Source organism: Lissotriton helveticus, chromosome 7 (assembly GCF_964261635.1).
Source record: "Lissotriton helveticus chromosome 7, aLisHel1.1, whole genome shotgun sequence".
Taxonomy (NCBI): Eukaryota; Metazoa; Chordata; class Amphibia; order Caudata; family Salamandridae; genus Lissotriton; species Lissotriton helveticus.
In genome coordinates this window covers 257,044,151-257,064,500 of record NC_136068.1, presented here as the reverse complement: position 1 = coordinate 257,064,500, position 20,350 = coordinate 257,044,151, and the positions used below count along the sequence as shown (strand labels likewise).

At 45.5% G+C, this 20,350-nt stretch overlaps 1 protein-coding gene across 3 annotated transcripts in view; it reads left to right on the top strand.

The window, feature by feature from the left end:
• Nucleotides 1–20,350, top strand: part of RIPOR3 (RIPOR family member 3) — a 452,740-nt gene that overhangs the window by 315,945 nt on the left and 116,445 nt on the right. For all 3 annotated transcript variants that reach the window (XM_078652038.1, XM_078652039.1, XM_078652040.1), the window contains one exon: nt 4,016–4,161. In XM_078652038.1, the coding sequence (XP_078508164.1) occupies nt 4,016–4,161 (146 nt within the window). The remainder of the gene's footprint in view (nt 1–4,015; nt 4,162–20,350) is intronic.

Genomic DNA, 20,350 nt, shown 5'->3' with positions numbered 1-20,350 from the left:
ACCTCCCATAGAATAGTTTACATGCACTACCTCAGCTTGAAGCACATTCGGAGATCTTTAATGACAAAATTACGATTTGTGGTTGGTATCGAAGCTTAGTGAAATTACCTAAGAGTTTTTCCAAATACCTTTATTAATAGTTAGCGCTGGTAGTTACTAAATTCTGAAGAAGAATGAAAGGGTAAATTAGTAATCTCTCGTTCTGAGGGTCAACATGTTTCAGCCCGATTGGGTAGGCCCATGCAGGGTCACTGACTTTTGTCAGATCACAAAGCTACCAAATAGTGTACCTGACTTGTGCTCTAATTCTAATGTGAACTAAAATGAATCATGTCAACTACAAAAGCACTTGCAAAGCAATACTTGTGATTAATCCCTAAACTGTTAGCCTGTAATTTAGAGAAGACAAGACACAACAATTAGCAATGGTTACAGGGCCGTCAGTTCCAATGTTATACGTGTGTCAAACTTCAAAATGTAAACCACGTTTTGTTTGCCCCACTGCAAACCGGATGCAGCACAGAAGACGACACCCACAATTGACTTGTAAGTGAAGGTGTTGTATTTGTATTTTATGAATTCATACCTGCCAACTAAAACAAAGATTTCACTGTGTGAGGAGGTGGGCAATGGATGGGCGGGGTCTTGTTCCGAAAAGTACCTAAGAGGCACTTTTGCTCCCACACGACCTCAAGCCTCCTCCTGCAAAACGAAGAAAAAAGCTGTCTGAGGCTGGTGCTGACATCCTGGGTGTTTCCACACCCCTTAACACCTTCGCTGTGGCGGCTATTCCGCCGCAGCGCTAAGGGGACGGGGGGTTGCGCGGCGCTCACACGCTGGTGACGGAACCGCTCCGTCACCAGCCTCGGGTGAGCTGTGCTGATGACGGAGGGGTTCCATCATGGCCCCGCCCGCTCAATAGAACGCGCCGCGCAGGCGCGTCGGGCGGGCCATGACGGAACCGCTCCGTCATCAGCACAGCGCCACCGCGGCTGATGACGGAGCGGTTCCGTCATCAGCATCGATGTGGTTAATTGACGTCGGCACTTCAAAGCCTCCGAAAACAAGCTGGAAATCCACTGTTTATAGTCTTTTTGCGCTTACATTTAGGGCCACCCTCCTGATGTTATGACATGCAATGTAAAGGTACTTCAGATGTAGTGAGCACTAGAGGTGCAACTAGAGCCAAATTCCGGGGGCGGGGAGGGGGGGGATTAAGAAAAAATTTCAGGGGGGGTTTGATACTTACAGCCATAGGCCGAGTGTAGGTGAAAAACACCAGAGCCTCAATAACAAGCAAATGTTTTTTTAAAGACCTGTGAAGTACTCGGGTGCGGCTGTGTGTGTGCCCGGGAAGCTGTCTCAGCCCGGGCTGCCACACACGACGGGGGGGGGGGCTGAAGCCCTTTGAGCCCAATGGGTGTTGTGCGCCGGGTGAGCACAATGTAATCACTCTTGATGTAAAAACATCTGAAATAATGATATTCCGCCTGGATTATTCTACAAACACGACAATAGATAGTGCTAGCAGTAGACTCCTTAGAAAAAGATGGAAGCCTGCTCTTATAGTTATGCAAAATAAGCACTGCTCTTGGTGTGGACATTATTGGTTTCATCAAAGTAAGCTTGCCCATAGGCCCTTCCTACTGTCTGTCATAGAGTAGGCGCTACAAAGCTCAAGTGGAAATTAAATCCAGCACTGGCATCCTGAACCCCTTCCATGCTTTTGACGGAACCACTCAGTCACGAGCCATGGGTGGCGTGTGCTCATGACGGAGTGGTTCAGTCATGCCGTGGCCGCTCCCCCCACGCGGCTCTGATTCCCCGCCAGTGCGAACGAATTCGTTAGTGGGCGGAGTCGTGACGGAACCACTCCGTCATAAGCACAGCCCGCCTGTGGCTCGTGACGGAGTTGTTCAGTCATGCCGCTCCGCCCACACGGCTCTGATTCCCCGCCTGTGCGGACGAATTCGTTAGTGGGCGGAGTCGTGACGGAACCACTCCGTCATAAGCACAGCCCGTCTGTGGCTCGTGACGGAGTGGTTCCATCACAAGCATGGCGGCGCCGCCCAACAACCCCCTCCCACCCAGCTCCACGTCAGAATTACCGCCGCCGCCAAGGGGTTAAATAGAAGAATTATTTTTGCCAAAGCTCCAGATCAGCTGTTTTTTTCCTGATCAAGAATCACCAGCCTGTCACGTAAATAATAGTAATTAATACACATTACAAATTGTCTCTTCTCTATGTGCTGAAAACAGGTCTTAATTATAAGGTAACTCTGTGGTACTCATTTTATCAACCTAAGAAGTATTAACAGCAGAGTGCTTGTTCTGCAAGTGATTCTAACCTCACCTTTAATCTAACTATAAATGGTGACATAATCGTAAATGGGGAAAAAACAAGCATTGGCCAAAGTTCGGTCTGGTGCAGAATAGTTCAAAGACGGAGCAAAATGTATACACTGTGATACTGAGCATTTTTTCAGTGGTACCAATAAGCAAAATTATTAAATTGTGGACAGCTCTTCATCTGGCTATTTGACAGTGGTGGGCGGGATCCTTTTCAGCTGACCACCCACCTTCCGTCAGAGATGGTGCATCCTGTCTTCCCCTAGTACCACATTGTGACGTCACCAACCTCCATCTTATATGCGTGGACTGACTAGGATATTGATTAGTGTATAGCTGGCTAGCAGGAGTGGATTAAAGTAACATTAACATAGTATCTTTCACTACTCCTTTCAAGCCTTCTAAGCGCCTCATGAGGTGGCTGAATTTTGCTGTGGAGGTACCAGATTGGCGGAATTTAAATTACTGGCCATTGTCTCTGCAGCAAAGACTGCTCATTACAAGTTTTTTTTCTCCAAAATCGGGGCAATAATTGCTGGGACTCTGATGTACCGGGGGCAGTTTTTCACCATTTTAGCAAAATTAAAAAAAAATGCAGGTATTTTCTGCCTGCTCTGAGCAATCGGAAAGCATCTGTGGTACTACCACTGAGGCTTTGTGGTGAGAGGCAGTGGTAAATGGCACACTTTTGCATGTCTATGGTGAACATTTTCAGCTCCCCAGCACTGATGTGGGTGGCGGGTGGGGTCAGGCAGTGCTGTTGCCCACAGTCCCTACCGTGCAGAAAATCTTACAGGTCCAGTGTTTCTGGCCACGGATTTATCAGATGCAGGGTCATATTATCAAGGGCCATATCGCCGCTTTTTTGGCTTAAAAAGCCAAAAAAGCAGAGATAAAAGTCAAAAAAGCGGAGATAATATTATCGCTCTATTAACAAGGCGGCGGTAACATGCATTAGCGCATATTAGCAACCGTTTTCCCCACGCCTCGCCTTGCATCGCTAATGAGATGCAAAGTAGGCGTTCATTTACAAAACAACATGAAAAAGATTGCTAATAGTACTTCGCTGTATTAACAAGCCGGCCCAGGACAGCCATAGCAATATTAAAAGCCGCACTAACTGCGGTTATCGCCGGAAGCTAACGTCTGCTAAATTTCAGACTTAGCTATATGTATAAAGGGACGTGATTTGTCAGGCTAAGTCCACCATGGCCAATCAACAAGGAATTTCCTATCGCTGCAGTGTTATCGCTGAATTTCCAGCGATATACCCGCATTTCGCCGCTATCACTGGATTATTTATCACCTCGAACATTAGCGTTGTTAATAACGCGCTAACTGGGCCATAACATCCAGCGATAGCCGGCAATAAATGGAAAAGCGCTATGCACGCTTTGCGATATTCATCGCCATCTGTTGATAATATGCCCCGCAGAGTTCTCAGACCCAATAATGTAGGGCCCAAACATACTTGCAATGGGAACTGGAGTTATTTCACCCAGAGTTACCACTGCAGGTGAAATAATCCAAATCATAATGAGGCCCATTGGTAAAATAACCTATTTGGTAAGGCAAATTCAGGCGTTTTCAGAGTATGTCTCAAACTTTATTTTGAAACCTTAAAGGTATATTTATATTAATGCTTGTGATACATATTTTTTTGTAGGTCATAGAACTTCGTGGACTGACAACGGTGCTGGTCGGGCTCGTAACGTGCGACTGTGCAGACTTTTTCACCACAAGACCCAGGAGTGTTATTGTCGACATAACGGAACTGGGAACCATCAAGCTGCAACTAGAGGTCATCTGGAAGTAAGTCAGTAACCATGTGCCGTGATTGATGGGGTGAGCAAGAACATGTGGCCTAGTGCTTACGTTTCCAATTCTAACTACCGGGGATAGCTGTGTTCTAATCCTGGCTTCCCTACAGATTGAACTATGTGCTCCTGGGCAAATAACAATATCTCTCTCTGTAGGCCTTTCCCTTATATGGAAAAATTCCGGTAATGGAGTATACCTCCAATTCTGATAAAAAAAAGTGTTCTCATAGAGTAAGACTCCTGGCACCATCATGCATGTATTAGACACAAACCCCGGCTCAACCACATTCACAACACTGTTTCAACCCATACATGTGGCTAAGCACTGCCAAGTCAACATCATGTATATGTATTACGTTATATTCATACTTCTCCCTACACCTACAGTACAAGTAAAGCACAACCCCGATAGTTGGCTTAGTTTTACCACCTAAACAGCTCATCCATATCTTCTATGCCATCTACTTAGTACCATTTCAGAAGACCTTAACTTAAATATATTACACCCACATGCACACAGCATGGCAGCAAAGCACATAATTGGCAAAGAAGCTCCCTAACTCAACATACAAGTCAAGCAAGACCAGTGGATAATCATGCTACCATCAGAGCAAAATAAACAACATTGTCCTTCTACACACACACCCAGGGCTAAAAAGCAGGTGCTGAGACAGGTCTCTATCGGGCTCTCCATTTTTGCACTCACCATCCGGGTGAAAAATAAATCTTAACTCTGCATCAGTACCACCCTTCACTGCCATTGATGTAACTCTAAAGAGACACGTTATGGTTCTTTCACAGTCTCATAATTTCAAACTGAAGCCTTTTCAATACTATATAGGACGAAACCATAGTTGTTGCTTATTTATCTTATGCATCTAACAACCATTGACAAAAGCCAATAGTCCTGGCTTGTTGTAGGTGTAATGTTACTTGTCGTATTATATATCTGGATGTAATGACAGAAGCAGCAAAATACCAGTAAGGTTGCACATTATGCAAAGCACAGATTTTTTGTTTATGTGTTTTAAGCCATGCCCTTAATTACATCGACCACGCCCATTTGAGAGAACCCCCCTCTCATTTTTTCATCTCAATTAAAGCCCTGCACACATCCTTGCACAAAGCACACCAGCTACATCTATAAATGGATCTAACTGCCCAGTGTCCAATAGGGCCTGCTGCAAAACAAAACATTAGTTTATTCGATCCCTGCCCGCCAATAAACATAAAGTCCACCGCTGAACATGATCAAATATAAACAGCTATATTGTCCACAAACCACTTTAAATTTGCAAATGGTTCAGTGATTTCGAACATGCAACAGGCCATACACATTTTAAATGTGTGCTATGCATATGCAAACAACGTGACAGCTAAATCCTTCTGGTGCTGTGACTATAGGCCATTCGGTGTTGCTTTGATCGATCTAGTGGGCTAATTAAAATGAGTAGAAATGCTTGAATCTTTTTATTTCCACAAAACGTAGATACGAAAAAAACGCGATTGAATATTTTTTAGTATTTCTCTCATTTATGGAATTTTACTGGTTCACTGAAATATGGCGTGATGTGAAAGGCACACAATCCCGTAAAAAAGGGGGTGAATTCGTTTCGCAAGCACAGTTTCCCTGTGGATGGATATCTTCTTTTTTCGACAGGCTGATACATTGCTGAATATTGTGCCTTTTTAGTAGAAAGTATGGACTTTTGTGGAATAATTCTACCTGGACCTGGCCTGGCAGTTCGGGCTGGACTCTTCCCATTGGGCACAGGGTCAAGACTGATTTGCATATGGCTGGGTCCAAACTGGAATGGCAATGTGAGCAAAAAAACGATGGTTTTAGGCCCAGATCTCTGTACTGGGGCGAATGTATGATATTGTTCTGCATTCTGTCCATCAATTGTTCTTTTTGAATAATTCTATAGGGCAGATGCTTTTTACTTGCAAGTCTAGAATAAACTCTGAGTCTGATTTTTTTGAAAACATATTTTATTAGTTTCGTACGTGCAAAATACACTATTCACAACCATTCAGCATCAACTCATGTCATGCCTCTCAGTATTCCTCCCCCAACTTATCACACATGGATCTCCCCAAAGTATATGGAAGCAATACGATGATACATTGACAAATTAGGCATAATCATACTATAGATCTTGATTTTGCAGATTCTAAATCCTGACTTAAATTCCCCCCCAACCCCAATAACGTGCCCTCCCCCTTCCTCCTCACCGGTGTGTTTTCTTGTGACATCTGTTCCAGATACTTTTTGTGATGAAGCTACTCCTAACCGCATCACGTAGTGTACCTGTAACTGCAAAAGGACTTTATGGTACCCAGTTTGCTTCGCCTACTCTTCCTCTGCTTGGTGATCTGATAAGGATTGTACCAATGTCTCCCATGCATTTGCTCAATCCAGGGCTTTTTCATTATTGATACGGCACGCCTGCTGATATCTAAGGACACTCTCACTGCTTGCCCACTTTAGGAACTCAGCCTTCCATCTCTTGCTATCAGGTCAGTTTTTCGATTTCCAATTCCTGGTGATTTCCCTTTTCGCTAGCAGTAGCCCCATATCTACAAATGTACTTGTCACCTTAGTCTTGGGTGTGTGAGGGAACCAGTGCAGTATGCATGTTGCGATGTCAAAAGTTAAGTGTCGCTCCGTGGTCAGAGCCAGCGTGTCTCCCACTTCCTCCCAGTAGTCCCCTAAATTAGGGCACTCCCATAACATATGTTCCAGCTCTACCCCTTCGCTCGCGCATCGGGGCACGCTGCTTCCTCCACTTTAAAATACTTCCTAATCCTACCTGGTGTTAAGTATGCCCTGTGCAGGATATAGAAATTTACCAGCTGAAATCTTGCGTTCCTCGTGCTTCTCCAAGCCCTACGTATTATCTGTTCCCATGCTTTCTCCGGTATGGGTTTCCCACCTTACCCACCTCCCATTTGATTCTCAATTTATCTAATGGTGCCAGCCCTTCATTCAGCATTCTAGAATACAAACATGTGACCCCCTTAAAAGTCCCTGCCGCCATCATTACATATTGGCATGCCTTTGTCATTTTAGGCTCGGTGAGCCCTTCTCTCCACTGTGCCCGTGTGCCCGTAGTGCATGAACCAGTGCGGTGTGTATTAAAAATCCTCCGCTAGGTAGATCGTACCTCTCTTGCAGTGCTTGGTAGGGTAACAACTCCCCGTCCTCATATAAATCCCCAATTACTTGGATCCCCGCCTGTTCCCAGTCCTGCAGAGGCATCCAATCGCCTCCGTGGGGTAACGCTGTAGGCATCTCCAACGGAATTTCAGCCGCATAGGGATATAGGACTCCCGCTCTACGCTGTGAGAGATTCCAACACAGTCTCAGTGTATTTTCTTCCATGGAGAGATCTCTAAGGTCTAGTTTTTGTTGCATGACTATGAAGGATATAACATGGCGTGGTATCCCCCTGCCTCTCAGGTGCTCAGGGCCTCTGAATTCCCTCGCCACTGCCTGCGTCAATACCTGTAGCTGGGCCGCCAGATAATACAGTTCGAAATCTGGGACTGGTCTTATCAGTGTTGCTTGGGCCACTCTTTGCCTACCAGATCCCCATAAGAACCCCACAATCAAGGATTTCAATGACTTAAAGATCGATCACGCTATCCAGACCGGTAACGTTCTAAAAAATATAACAGCCTAGGCAGTGCCACATTTTTAATAAAGCTATCCGACCTGTTACGGACAGCGGGAGAGTAGCCCAAAAGGCCATTCTACCTTTTAATGCTCTACTTCATCTCCCTACATTCCCTTCCAGCATATCATTGGCCCTATAATAGACATGTACACCCAGGTATGCCAGGCAGGTCGGTTCCCATCGCACTTCCCTAGCTGTGGTGGGTGGTAGCTCCCCGGGTCTCGCCGGAAACAGACATGTCTTGGTCCAATTCACCCATAGGCCTGATACATCTCCAAATTCTGACAGCAAGCCCGCCACCCACTCCAGTGCACTCCCCGCATTGTCTAGAAACATCAACAAATCATCAGCATACAGCGAAATATACTGCTGATTTCCCCTGTACAACAGGCCGCCATAGCTCTCTCCCAATCTAGCTCTTGCCGCCAGTGGTTCTATTGCTAGGGCAAACAATAAAGGGGAGAGCGAGCACCCCTGTCTCGTCCCACGGGCCACTTGGTATTGGGGTGATATCAATGCTCCCACCTTCACTCTAGCCACTGCTGATGTGTAAAGCACCTTCGTCCAAGCCACGAAGTCGTCACCCACTCCGAAGCGTCCTAGCGTCTTATACAAATACATCCATTCCAAGCTATCAAAGGCTTTCTCTATGTCCACCGAAAGCACCATTGGTTTCAGCGCACCCTGTTGATCCTCTTCTAATATCCTCACCAATCTCTTCACACTAGAGGCTGTGTTCCGTGTCGGGATAAACCCAGCCTGATCTTCATGGATTAGAGTAGTCATGTGCTGCAAGAGGCGAGTCGCCAATATTCTGCTCAGAATCTTGTAATCAGTGGTCAGCATTGATAACGGGCGGTAGGAGGCTGTATCTGTCCCTTTCTCGGGTTGGCTTTAATAGTGGGATCACAAGCGCTTCCCGCATTGATCCAGGGAGTTGACCTAGTTCCTTCGCCTCTCTATACACCTCCAACAACCTTGGAGCCAATAAATCTACATATCGCCAGTAGAACTCTACAGACAATCCGCCTACTCCTGGTGTTTTATTACAGGCCATATGCTTGATAGCACTCCTAATTTCCTCTATCATTATATCACGGCCCAAGCATTGCGCTTGCTCCTCTTCTAACTCTGGAAGTAAGATCCCACCCAGGAAGGAGTCGTTTTCGGAGTTCCCTGCCACTAGCGAGATGCTATATAATGCTTCATAGTATTGCAAGAATCGGCGTAAGATCTCATTCTGGGTGAACACCGCCTCCCCGTCTGCATCTTCTAGAGCCAATATTGGCAATCCCCGCTTCATCGGGTTAGCCATCCAAGCTAGCAATGTCCCAGCCTTATCTCCCTCAGCGTGTGCTTTTGTGATGTAAGTTTTAGGATCGAAGCAACGCTGTCTCTCTACCTCTGCTGCCACCCCTTCTTTAGCTGCGACCTCCTCTGCCTGCATCTCAGGATGTCCAGGCCTTGCTAATTCCACCTTTCTTAATCTGCTCTCGGCACGGTCTACATCCTGTAGCAATACCTTCCTCACTCCTACATGTTTACTAATGCAGAGCCCCCGTATTACAACTTGAAAGGCATCCCATTCCATCGCTCTTGTTGACGCTGTACCCGCATTCTCGGTAAAGTAATGTGTTATCCCTTCCTCTATTTCCCTTTGAAAAATTGGGTCATCCAACGTTTCAGGGCGTAATCGCCAAGTGGGGATGGCAGATTGTGTCACCATCCAGTGCACAGTAAACATCAGTGGGTTGTGATCAGACAATGTCCTGGTGAGGGGAAACATCCTTTACGACGCAACTTTTACCACGCAGCGCCTTTACAACGCAGGTTTTTCAACGCAAGTCATTACAACAAAATGCGCTGGGGGACACTCAAGGATAGGTAATAGTTTAATTTACTATCCAACACCTTCCCTACCATCCACGGGGACTGGAGTTGGATTAGTAAAGTAAACTATTCACTATCCAGCACCCCCCAACGCAAGTCGTTGTAACGACTTGCGTTGAAAAACCTGTGTTGTAAAGGCATGCGTAGTAAAAGCATGCGTTGTAACAACGTACATCCCCTGGTGAGATATTCAGTGTGCACTATGGAGGGCACCAGCAGCGTGGATCATAAGACTGCATCTAATCGAACGTGCAGGTCGTGCAACGCAGAAAAGTAGGAGTAGTCCCGGTCATGTGGATGGTGATTGCGCCATACGTCCACTAAATCCCATCTGTTCTGCCACTCCCGCCTACATTTAGCCAATCTATGCACAGGGGAGTCCACTAGTGGTGGGTGTGATCTATCTCGTGATGGGTCTGTTATGGAATTAAAATCCCCTCCCAGTACTGCAGAGCCTGTAAAGTCGTGCGCTAACGTACCAGATAAGCGTTCTAGGAAGCGCGCTTGGTCAATATTTGGTGCGTAAATGCTACAGAGCACTATATCCCTACCTCGTAGTCTCCGTTCTACTGCTACAAATCTGCCTTCAGGGTCTATTGTCTGTTTCGTTACTTGGAAAGGAACCCCAGCCCTAATCCAAATCAATGCCCCCCGTGCAAACGCAGAGTATGCGGTGCTGAATACCTGTCCTTTCCATCTCCGTTGCAAAGCTAAACCCTCTGCCTTAGTGAGGTGAGTTTCTTGAAGCAATGCTATGTGTATTCCTCTTCTAACTAAGTAGGCATGGATCTTGTGGCGCCTTGTCATTGTGTGAAGTCCCCTTACATTCCTGGTAATACATCGTAAGTCAGGTATCGCCCCCATCACTATAGTACAATATCCGCATTTCAATCCGTATGCCAGGATCCACACCGGTGAACCCCCTTCCCCAACCTTTCTCCCAACTGCTCAACATCCCCACCCCCCCAAGAACAGGACCTAGAACCAAACAGCTAGTCCCCATCCAAACCACTGCAACTATTAGCACACTTCTAAGCCCACCAGTAGTTACTGAGGGCATACCTTATGGGCACGAGAGGAGCCCAGTACCAACGGACCGCCGCTTACACCCTAGACTCATACCCGCCCTGAAAACCCGAAATAAAATTACATCATGCATGTTCTCCCCCGATCACCAGTTTCAGTTTCATTGAACACCAACTAATAGTTCGAGCTTACCACTGCCTATTTGGAACAGAAGGGTCCCCCCTCCCCGCGCAGCCTCCAACACCGTTGTTCCACCTTCGCAGTAATGTCCACAGTCCCTCTCCCATTCAGTGTCAGTTGTATAAGAGACTCCCATAGTACAACCTTTATTCATCCAGTAGTCCATCCGCTGTCGCTGTTGTGATCGGCGGCATCCGTATGCTGTCCACTTCTGAGGTCTCAGTTTCTGATTGCTCTTTGTCCTTCTCTGAGTCAGTGCCTTCCGGAGAGTGCATCATCCAATCTCCTGAGAGAGCAGACACCGCCTCCAGCACCCCCCCCCCCCCGCCGCTCCACCTCAGTTTGCGATGTTGAGGGCCTCCGTAGACCTCGCCGCCGTTGCAGAAGTCTTTGTGATTTGCGCTGTAGAAGCACTTCCGAGGCGTCTTGGGTCTTCCGTCCCTGCTGTGTCCGTGTGCAGTATCAGCTTCAGTGGTTCAACATCGTAGTTCACAGGAGAGGAGCAAATGATAAGTCCCCAGTACCTAGGAATTCCAGCGTGACTTGCTCTTTTCTCTATTCAGTGCCTGGGCCAAGCACTAACCCCCCGATCAGTACTTTGGTGCTGAGATCAGTAGAACCCGACCAACTCTATGCACGTAGTTGATCTCCTCGCCGTGCAGGCCGGTGGTAGTGCTTCGCTGCCTGGGAGGCCAGTCATCCAGTGCCTGACTCTCCCGGGCCTGCTGTATCTCATCTCTCCCCCAGGATCTCGCTCCTATCCACCTGTCCCTCCTGCTGTTGTTCCCCTGGGCGCTGGCTCTTCACTGTCAGCCTCCGGTCCTGCCCAGGAGTCCCTCGGGGGTCTACAGACTTTTCAGGCAAGCGCCCACTCCCACGTCCCGGCTCGCAGGCCGCAGCGTCCCCGGGCCCCCCGCCCACCTCTGCGGTCTGCGGTCCCAGGTCGCGCCACACCCCACTCACCAGTGCGAGGTTGGGCTCCTCTCGTGCCTCCTGTCTGCCTTCTTCAGCCGCACCAATGATCAGCCTCTCCCGATCAGCCACCGAGGGTGCAGTAAACTCCGTACCCTCGGCGCCGGCTGTCACTCTCCGCCGCCGCAGGCTGCTGCCTGTCTGGGCTCATCCCACGCGGGCCGAGTCCACCCGCTCAACTCTCCGCCACAGCACTCACTTCGAGGGCAGGGGCGTCCCAGCCGTCACACTTTTCGGGTCTGCCGAGTGATCGGCTCCCTCTCCGGCAAGCGGCAGCCTCCTTCAGTACAGTCTCCGGGTCTCCCGGTTCTGGATCGCCGCCATTTTGTAGTCGTCTCCCACCATCACCCCAAGCCGGGAAACCGCCAAAAGCTCCACAATTTCGCTCAATACTGTTGCGGAACCGCACCAGTGCAGGTACGCCCCACTGTCCGATCGTTTGGTGGCATCAGGGGGTTCCGTGCAATATGAAATCAGGATTTCACGCGGCTTCCCTCATCGGCCTCTGAGCCACGCCCCCTAAAACTCTGAGTCTGATGATTCGCTTGAGGAGTCAAGCAGCAGCTGTGCAGGGGGAGTGTTACAGGAAGCCAGCGTAACAAAACTTGAGGGGCCTCCTGGAGCTTGACCCAGCACGCGGGGTCTGCAGGAATTTAATTACGCCACTGCTAAGACTTAGGTAAAATGCACAACACCTATGGCGCATGACTCCTCCTCCCATATGTCTGCTTCGTTTTGACTGTGGGTGCCCTGCACATCTGCTTTGAACTGCAGAGCACACATGGAACACATCACAATCCTGGCATGGCACTTGCCCAAGATTTCTCTCCAATATGATTCAGAGACATATACCCACCAGCAATTTCCGCTCCGCCCCCATGAACCTTCTGGTCACACCATACTTCAAATCGAAAGCGGCTAGGCGGTAGCAGATTTGCAGTGCTGGCCTCTGATTCTGGAATGCCCTGCCCCTTGCTATCAGTACCTGTACAGACCTGCTGAGATTCCGGAGACTCCTTAAGACATGGCTGTTCACTCAGGCATTTGAATAACACACCAGGAATCTGGCTACTCCTATATATAGCACCAAGAAACCAACAGGTGTACATGTGCTCTATGAATAATTTTAACATAGCATAACATCACTAGCAGGGAGTTTGTTAATTTTGTGATTTCCTAGATTATCAATTCTTTTGTATGCAGCAGGAGTCTTTGAAAACACTCATACCCCGAAGGTTACCTGATATCGTTCTGATGTGTTAAAGCTTTAATGTCAAATGAAAGATCAGTAGGTGGATTTTGAACTCAGATTTTGCAGCAGAATGTAAATCTTTGCACATTTCCATTGGAATTGCCACCAAATTTGCAGACAAAGTTTTACTGCTAAAACTTTATTGCACACAAATGATAATGTGTAGAATTAGGGTTTCAGTGAATATTTATAAATACCCATATTAAAAAAATAAACACCAATTACCATGTTAAAAAAATAGCCGCAATTTGTCAGAAGACATAGCTTGAACTTTGACCCCTGTCTTTGAAGGCAGAAAATGTGACAACATAAATACAGGATGTAAAGGCATCTTTATTGCTTGGACTTTCATGACCCACCAAAAATAAGCTCGGCACCTCACCAGTGGATCGCGACCCACAGTTTGGGAAACACTGCCCTAGCTAACTTCTTCCTTTAGGTAACGAAGCAAAATGGTTCTGTATAGTACTTGCTAGACCAGAGACAGCCCAGGCTCCTGCATATATCGAGGGCTTCACCAAGTGTTCCTAAAATTAGAAACAGTCTTGAGCCATAAAGGAGACAAACCAAATGACATGCCAGCCGCGGGAAACATCCTTTACGACGCAACTTTTACCACGCAGTGCCTTTACAACGCAGGTTTTTCAACGCAAGTCATTACAACGAATTGCGCTGGGGGGCGCTCTAGGATAGGTAATAGTTTAATTTACTATCCAACACCTTCCCTACTATCCACGGGGACTGGAGTTGGAATAGTAAATTAAACTATTCACTATCCAGCGCCCCCCAACGCAAGTCGTTAACCTGCGTTGTAAAAGCATGCGTGGTAAAAGCATGCGTTGTAACAACGTACATCCCCAGCCGCGGGTTGTGCAGGTAAGAGCGGTGGTGCAGAGTGGGGAGGATTTCGACAGGCGATGACAAGGGAAAATTAATTATTTATTTAATTTCCTCTCGTGGTCGTCAGTCGAATCCCCCCCCCAACCCAACCTGGCCTCACTGCTCTTACCTGCACAGGCCACAGCTGTGATATGCACGTGCACCATTTTCAGGCAATTACTTCCAGTTCATTTAGACATGCCCTGGACGTGTCTGGTTAAAGCCAATATTTTGTTCATGAATAAGAGTGTTTTCAAAGAACAGCGGGGAGGCAAGTCTGTGTCTCCAGAGGACAAGAGGCAGGGGCTGACAGTCGCAGCTGCATTTTTTGGATTCTGCAGCGCTTCTCGCTTTCACAGGCAGGAAGTACCTTCCTTTCCCACGGTACCTCGGAGACAAGCTGGGCCTGGTTTCTAATGAGATCACGTTTTCTTAAGAGGCGCACTGCTGTTAGGAATCAGGTGTGCTCAGGGTCGGGCTGGGACAGAAAATTGGACCGAGAGCCGAAATAGAAGTGGCCCCCCTCAGTGAATTAAATTCCTGAAAAAGTGACCCATGTTTGCAAATTGAAGCAGTTTTGAACTTGTAAAGACACGCTGAATAAGTGGTTTGCAAGATGCGGAAGACTGCATGGATTTGAGCTCGCTGCAGGAAATATTTAATATCAAGGAAATGAACAGTAAAAACCAGCCCACTAGACCTTAAAAAAGGCCCACAAACAGCCAAACAAACAGGCCCACACACTGGCCTTTTAGACTAGCCCATCGGGTATTGCCTGTTTATCCTATGATATGCCAGCCTGACCCTGTGTGTGATTCCTAAAGTAACACTGTTTCTACACTTATCTTCCACTTTCATGTTTCAAGGCTTTGTTAAATTCAGGTATTAGGAGTTTGAGGAGTCCAGTGTGTTGTTTCTCACACAGTGGGGCATATTTCCAGGCCTCTGAACATGTTTCACATTGAAAAATCAAGGATAGATGCTACCATAACACAGTCCGATGGCAGCCATTTTATTGACCCAATGTCATACATTCACCCCAGTACAGAGATCTGGGCCTAAATCCATCATTTATTTGCACTCCACACCACCCCAGTTCAGACATGCAGAATGCAAATCAGCCGTGACCCTGTGCCTCATGGGTAAAGTCCAGCCCGAACTGCCAAGCCATGTCTTTCCTGGACCGGAATCAAGCATCCTAGGACCGGTTTCTGGCTATCAGGCGTCTTCAGCCAGGATAGCTTGACTCCAGTGGTGTGGAGAGCATGGGACTCACGCCTGAGCATACCCATCCCACTCGGGGTGACAAATGCAAAAATAACAGTTGATGGACAGAATGTAGAATAATGTCATACATTCACCCCAGTACAGAGATCTGGGCCTGGCTTGGCAGTTCGGGCGGGACTGTTCCCATGAGGCACAGGGTCAGACTGATTTGCATATGGCCATGTCTGAACTGGGGTGGCAGAGTGGGCTAAAGAACGGTGATGGATTAAACCCAGATATGTTGACTGGGTGTGAGTGTTTGATTGGTTCAGATGCTCCGTCCATCACCACCCCCTTTTGTACCACTTTGTTTGCCATAAGTTGGCAGGGTATGCTCAGACGTGAGTCCCTTGCTCACTTTGCCACTGGATTCAAGCAAGCCGGGCTGAAGACGGCTGAAATGCCAGAAACCGGTCCTCGGAAGCTTGTTTCCGGTCCAGGGAAGGCATGGCTTTGCAGTTTGGGCTGGACTGTTCCCATGAGGCACAGGGTCAGACTGATTTGCATATGGCCATGTCTGAACTGGGGTGGCAGAGTGGGCTAAAGAACGGTGATGGATTAAACCAAGATCTGTTGACTGGGTGTGAGTGTTTGATTGGTTCAGATGCTCCGTCCATCACCACCCCCTTTTGTACCACCAAATGGATGACAGCCTATCTGCTCAGACTGAGGTGTTATTTATTCAATAAGTGCAAAGATATAATATGGATATATTACTACTCTGCAACAAAACTGATATGAAAAAAACACTGTTTGCTGCCCCAAAGATTGTGTGTACAAATTACTTTACACAGAATACATCACTGCCAATAGCCAGATGGCCTCTTCAATGTGATATTAACCTTACTGCTCAAACTTAACAGTTTGCATCCTGCTTTTTGTTAAATACATTTTGCTAAAAACAAATATACATTAATAAATGCAACCACATAAACCAAATGTATTTGTATATAAATATCTGAATGTTTCAGCCTCTCTTAACTGTATCTCAGGATCATACTGAAAATAGTAAAAATGATTTAAAAAATATATTAAGAATATTTTTCTAATGTTCTATTCCTATCCAGCATTTGTTTTATAATGTTATAAGATCATATAAAATGAGCATGTCATTTTTGTGACATATTAAGTTTAATGCTGGGCTTTTCGTTTCAAAGTACCGTCCTACTGTGTAAAAGGTGCTTAAGTGCATCTAGTGACTAGATCTTAAAGTGCCAATTGTGAAGGATCTAAGAACATAAATATTAGTAATCAGGATACCATGGGTTCAGAAAAGGGGCCTGATTCCTTTCTTACATTTTCAACACATGTATCTGAAGACCTACTTTCCAGATGTATATTTATAATAGGTTAAAATGTATATGTCAATACCTGAATAGTAAAAAATTGAATAAAGTACAAAAATACAGAAATAACCTGGAGTGTACACTATGGTGTAATTTGAAACCCCAATATTGAGACATGTAAACAATCCCTGCAAACCATCCCAATTTAGTTAATATAATCAGGTATAGGGACTAATGTGTTCAAGAGATATATCAAACAAACTTTAAAAGACTATAAATGATTGGTCAGATGATTTCAATATGAATATATAATTCTGAATCCATATTTAATCCATTGGGGGTCTCTGTCCCCAATAGTAGGATCTTATTTGCTTCTTCACAGCGTAGTTCCAGTTCTTAGTTTTCCCCTCGTGGTTTCTCCAGCACATGTTTGATGATATAGTACTTTATGTTTTCTACATTCCCATTGTGTGTTTCCCATATGTGTCTGGACATGGCATATTGGTAGTTCTGATTTATTATGGCTCTCAGATGTCGCAGTATACTGACCTTGAGTTTGTTGATTTTACTGCCCACGTGTTTTATGCCACATTGGCACTCAAGGACATATAGTACTGACTCAGTCTCACAGGTGATTTTCTCCTATTTCTTGTTCATTCTTCCTTATATGGTCTTATATTCTGTATTATTTATTCCATGTCTACAAGCTTTAAACTTCACACATTTGAAAAAGCCAGTGGTTTGAACTGTGAGCCATGTGGTTACATTGGTTTGGGTATTAGTTGGTTTCATATAAGGTGGTCAATAGATCCCCTAATGATGGTGCTTTACTGTGGGTGATATTAAGCATTTTGGTAAGTATTATTTCAAATCCTCATCCATAAGTAACATTTTTCAATTATCCCTGAGTATGTCTCACACCCTTCCACTTGATGTGTTGTATTCAGTTATAAATCTAACATCTTGGTTTTTGTTTCCTTCTTTCATACTTGGCACTTCCTTTGGCCTTAACAGTGTTTCCCGTTTTTTAGTACTTGCTCTTGTTAAGGCATCCTGTAAGACTGTTTCCGAATAACCTCTTAATTGAAATCTTTCAAACATTTCTTTTGCCTGATGTTCAAATTCAGATTCTTCTGAGCAGCATCGTCTTAGCCTTGGGAACTCCTAATATGGGACACTACATTTCAATGGTAAGGGGTGTCCACTGTTGACATGGAACTTTACAGTTTGTGCGGGTCGGTTTTCTGTACATTTTAGTGCAAAATATATATATACATATAATAAATATTGATCAGGACTTGCGGAATAGATTTCCCAGGGCAATACGTGGCTCGGTTAAGGGAGATAATGCAAGCTGCCTTTCCCATATTTTTAAATATATATATACATATATATTTTATGCGTCAACCCCCCAGGCCCTGGCCTACGCTGGGGGGGGGGGGGGGAGGGGGAGGTATAATTGAAAAGGGCTACACTGCCTCCTATATATGTTTTTTCTTTTTTCTTCCTTTGACATCGGGATTGAGTCCCTTAATCCTAAATGGCTACCAAATATCTCTCTAGATTTTGAAGGCAGACAATCAGATTGTATCCTTTGATTTGCTGGTCTTGCAGTACTAGCAATGTCTACACATTTTTAACTTTAATTTCTTGAAAATTGCAGAGCGGATTTATACCAAATCATGAAAAGCATGCTTTCTGTGTAAAGATCTAGCGTTCTGCCAAATTTTGTATAATTCCGTGCAAATGCTTTGGATGTAGCATTGTCTAAAGTTCCTATGGGAAACTGCATAAGGAAAATGCGTTTTGGGCCCCCCCACCACCATCCCCTATTGCTTGGCCCCCAATTAACATATCACCCATAAACTTTGCAGGAAGGAGCTGAGGCAGAGTAACGTTTTTTTTGTGGAAAGTTTCTTGAAAATGTGTCAAACAGTCTCAAAGTTATTAGCAAACCAAAAAAAATCAACTTCATATGGAAACTGGGTCATCAGACTGCCACTGTGTATTATGCTCACACACATTGAAGGGCTTTCGATCATCCTTCTTCATCCATTGATCTGTTCAAGTGTTCTTCACACTTTTCTCATCAGCATGGCGGCCATCAGTTAGCCCTCTTCGGCCATTGGCTGTTTTCAATCTGAGTTATGACATTTTGCTCTTGCGCTACTGTAAATGCTCACATCCACCTAAAAAGAAGTGCACTTCAGTGTCATGTCTGGTAGGCCCATCTCTGATTTAATTTGAGCTTTAATTTCAGGATGTTATTTACTTTTGTTCCTTACTTTTTTCAAATGTATGCATGGTACCTTTTTTATTTGTTTTCTATTTTTACACCCTTCGTGTTTAGTGCACATGTTTACGGAAAAATACATGCTTAAAAAAATAGCAGGCTTGCAAAGCGTTTCCAATTGACTTTGTTTGCCTGTGCAGTTCAGAATTGTGTCAAGTGAAACTCAGAAAATAAAAAAAAGGTAGTCTCTCACTTTACAAAACATGTAAGAGATAAAATGGGTGTTGGGGGGGGGGGGAGGATGGATAGCACATTGCGTGCGTGTGTGTTGAAATCCCATTGGTGATCTGGCAGGAAAATGAAGCGAGCAGCTGCTGTGTGTTTATTCCAGGTACAATCCGCATCATTAAACTGCACTCACACTAAGTATGGCCGATAAAGTTTTTACCCATTGTTAGAGAATGCAAATTCTGTAGTTTCAAGATTTAAAGGGCTGTAAATTGGTCTCTAAATTGTAAAAACCAAACTGAACATTCTTTATTTATAAAATCAAGTAAACAGTCCCGTGCAAGTAGGAGAAGAGCTGACCTTGAATGGTCTGAACTTCCAGAGAGTGCATGTGAGGCAAACTGGCTATGAACTTCTTCCAAAAAATTATGTTTAAGAGGAGATTCGTACCCAAAGCTCAAATATTCGGGACTTTCTCATCTGGCTTGATACTTCTAAGCACGTTGGCCTTCGGGCAGAACCAAAAAATGTGTAAAGTTGTTTGTTTTTAAAGTTTGTTCCGAGTTTTTACAGCTGATATTCGAGAACTGAAACCAAACCAGCAACCAGCACTACCCTTGGGTGGTAAGGCTGCATCCATAGCGTGCCACCACTAGGTGACGCCAAATTATAGGACAAGGCCTGAACAGCTGCCTGTTTACTATGGGCAGTGAGTGCTTCAACGGCACGCTGTTATTTTTGCTCCAGTGGCACACTGCAAATTTCCCTGATGTGCCCAAAATTTTGCAGCATGGCTCAAAAATGGAGCTACGTTTTCAACATCGTAAAACCTTTGATTTATGTTTATAGCTGTGAAAGACAACACAGTGCACTTCAAAGTCCTCTTAGCACTGTGTGGGGATGTTTAAAAGGTAGGCGTCCAAGATCACAGACTTTAGGGGTCTCAGGCCAATCAGCCATACTTCAAGCAAGGTAGGGTGTTCAATTATGAGTTCTTATATCTCTCATTGATGATGACTTTAGGATGGAAAAGGCGTATGCTTGGAGAGACCCCAATGTCACATCACTTGATAAATAGCCAGTTGGTAGGTCCTGTCTTAGGTCTCTAGCGGGTGATACATAGGTACTTGTGGTTGGTGTTCTTCTCTGAGTTTATTCTCAGGTTTGACTCACAGTTCATTTTGTCTGATTGTATTCATTATCCATGCACAAGAGGTGAGTCTAGAGTTTCCGGATGCTTCCGTTGAGTCTTGCTGCAGGGTAGGGCAGCCAAAGTGTATTACGCTGAA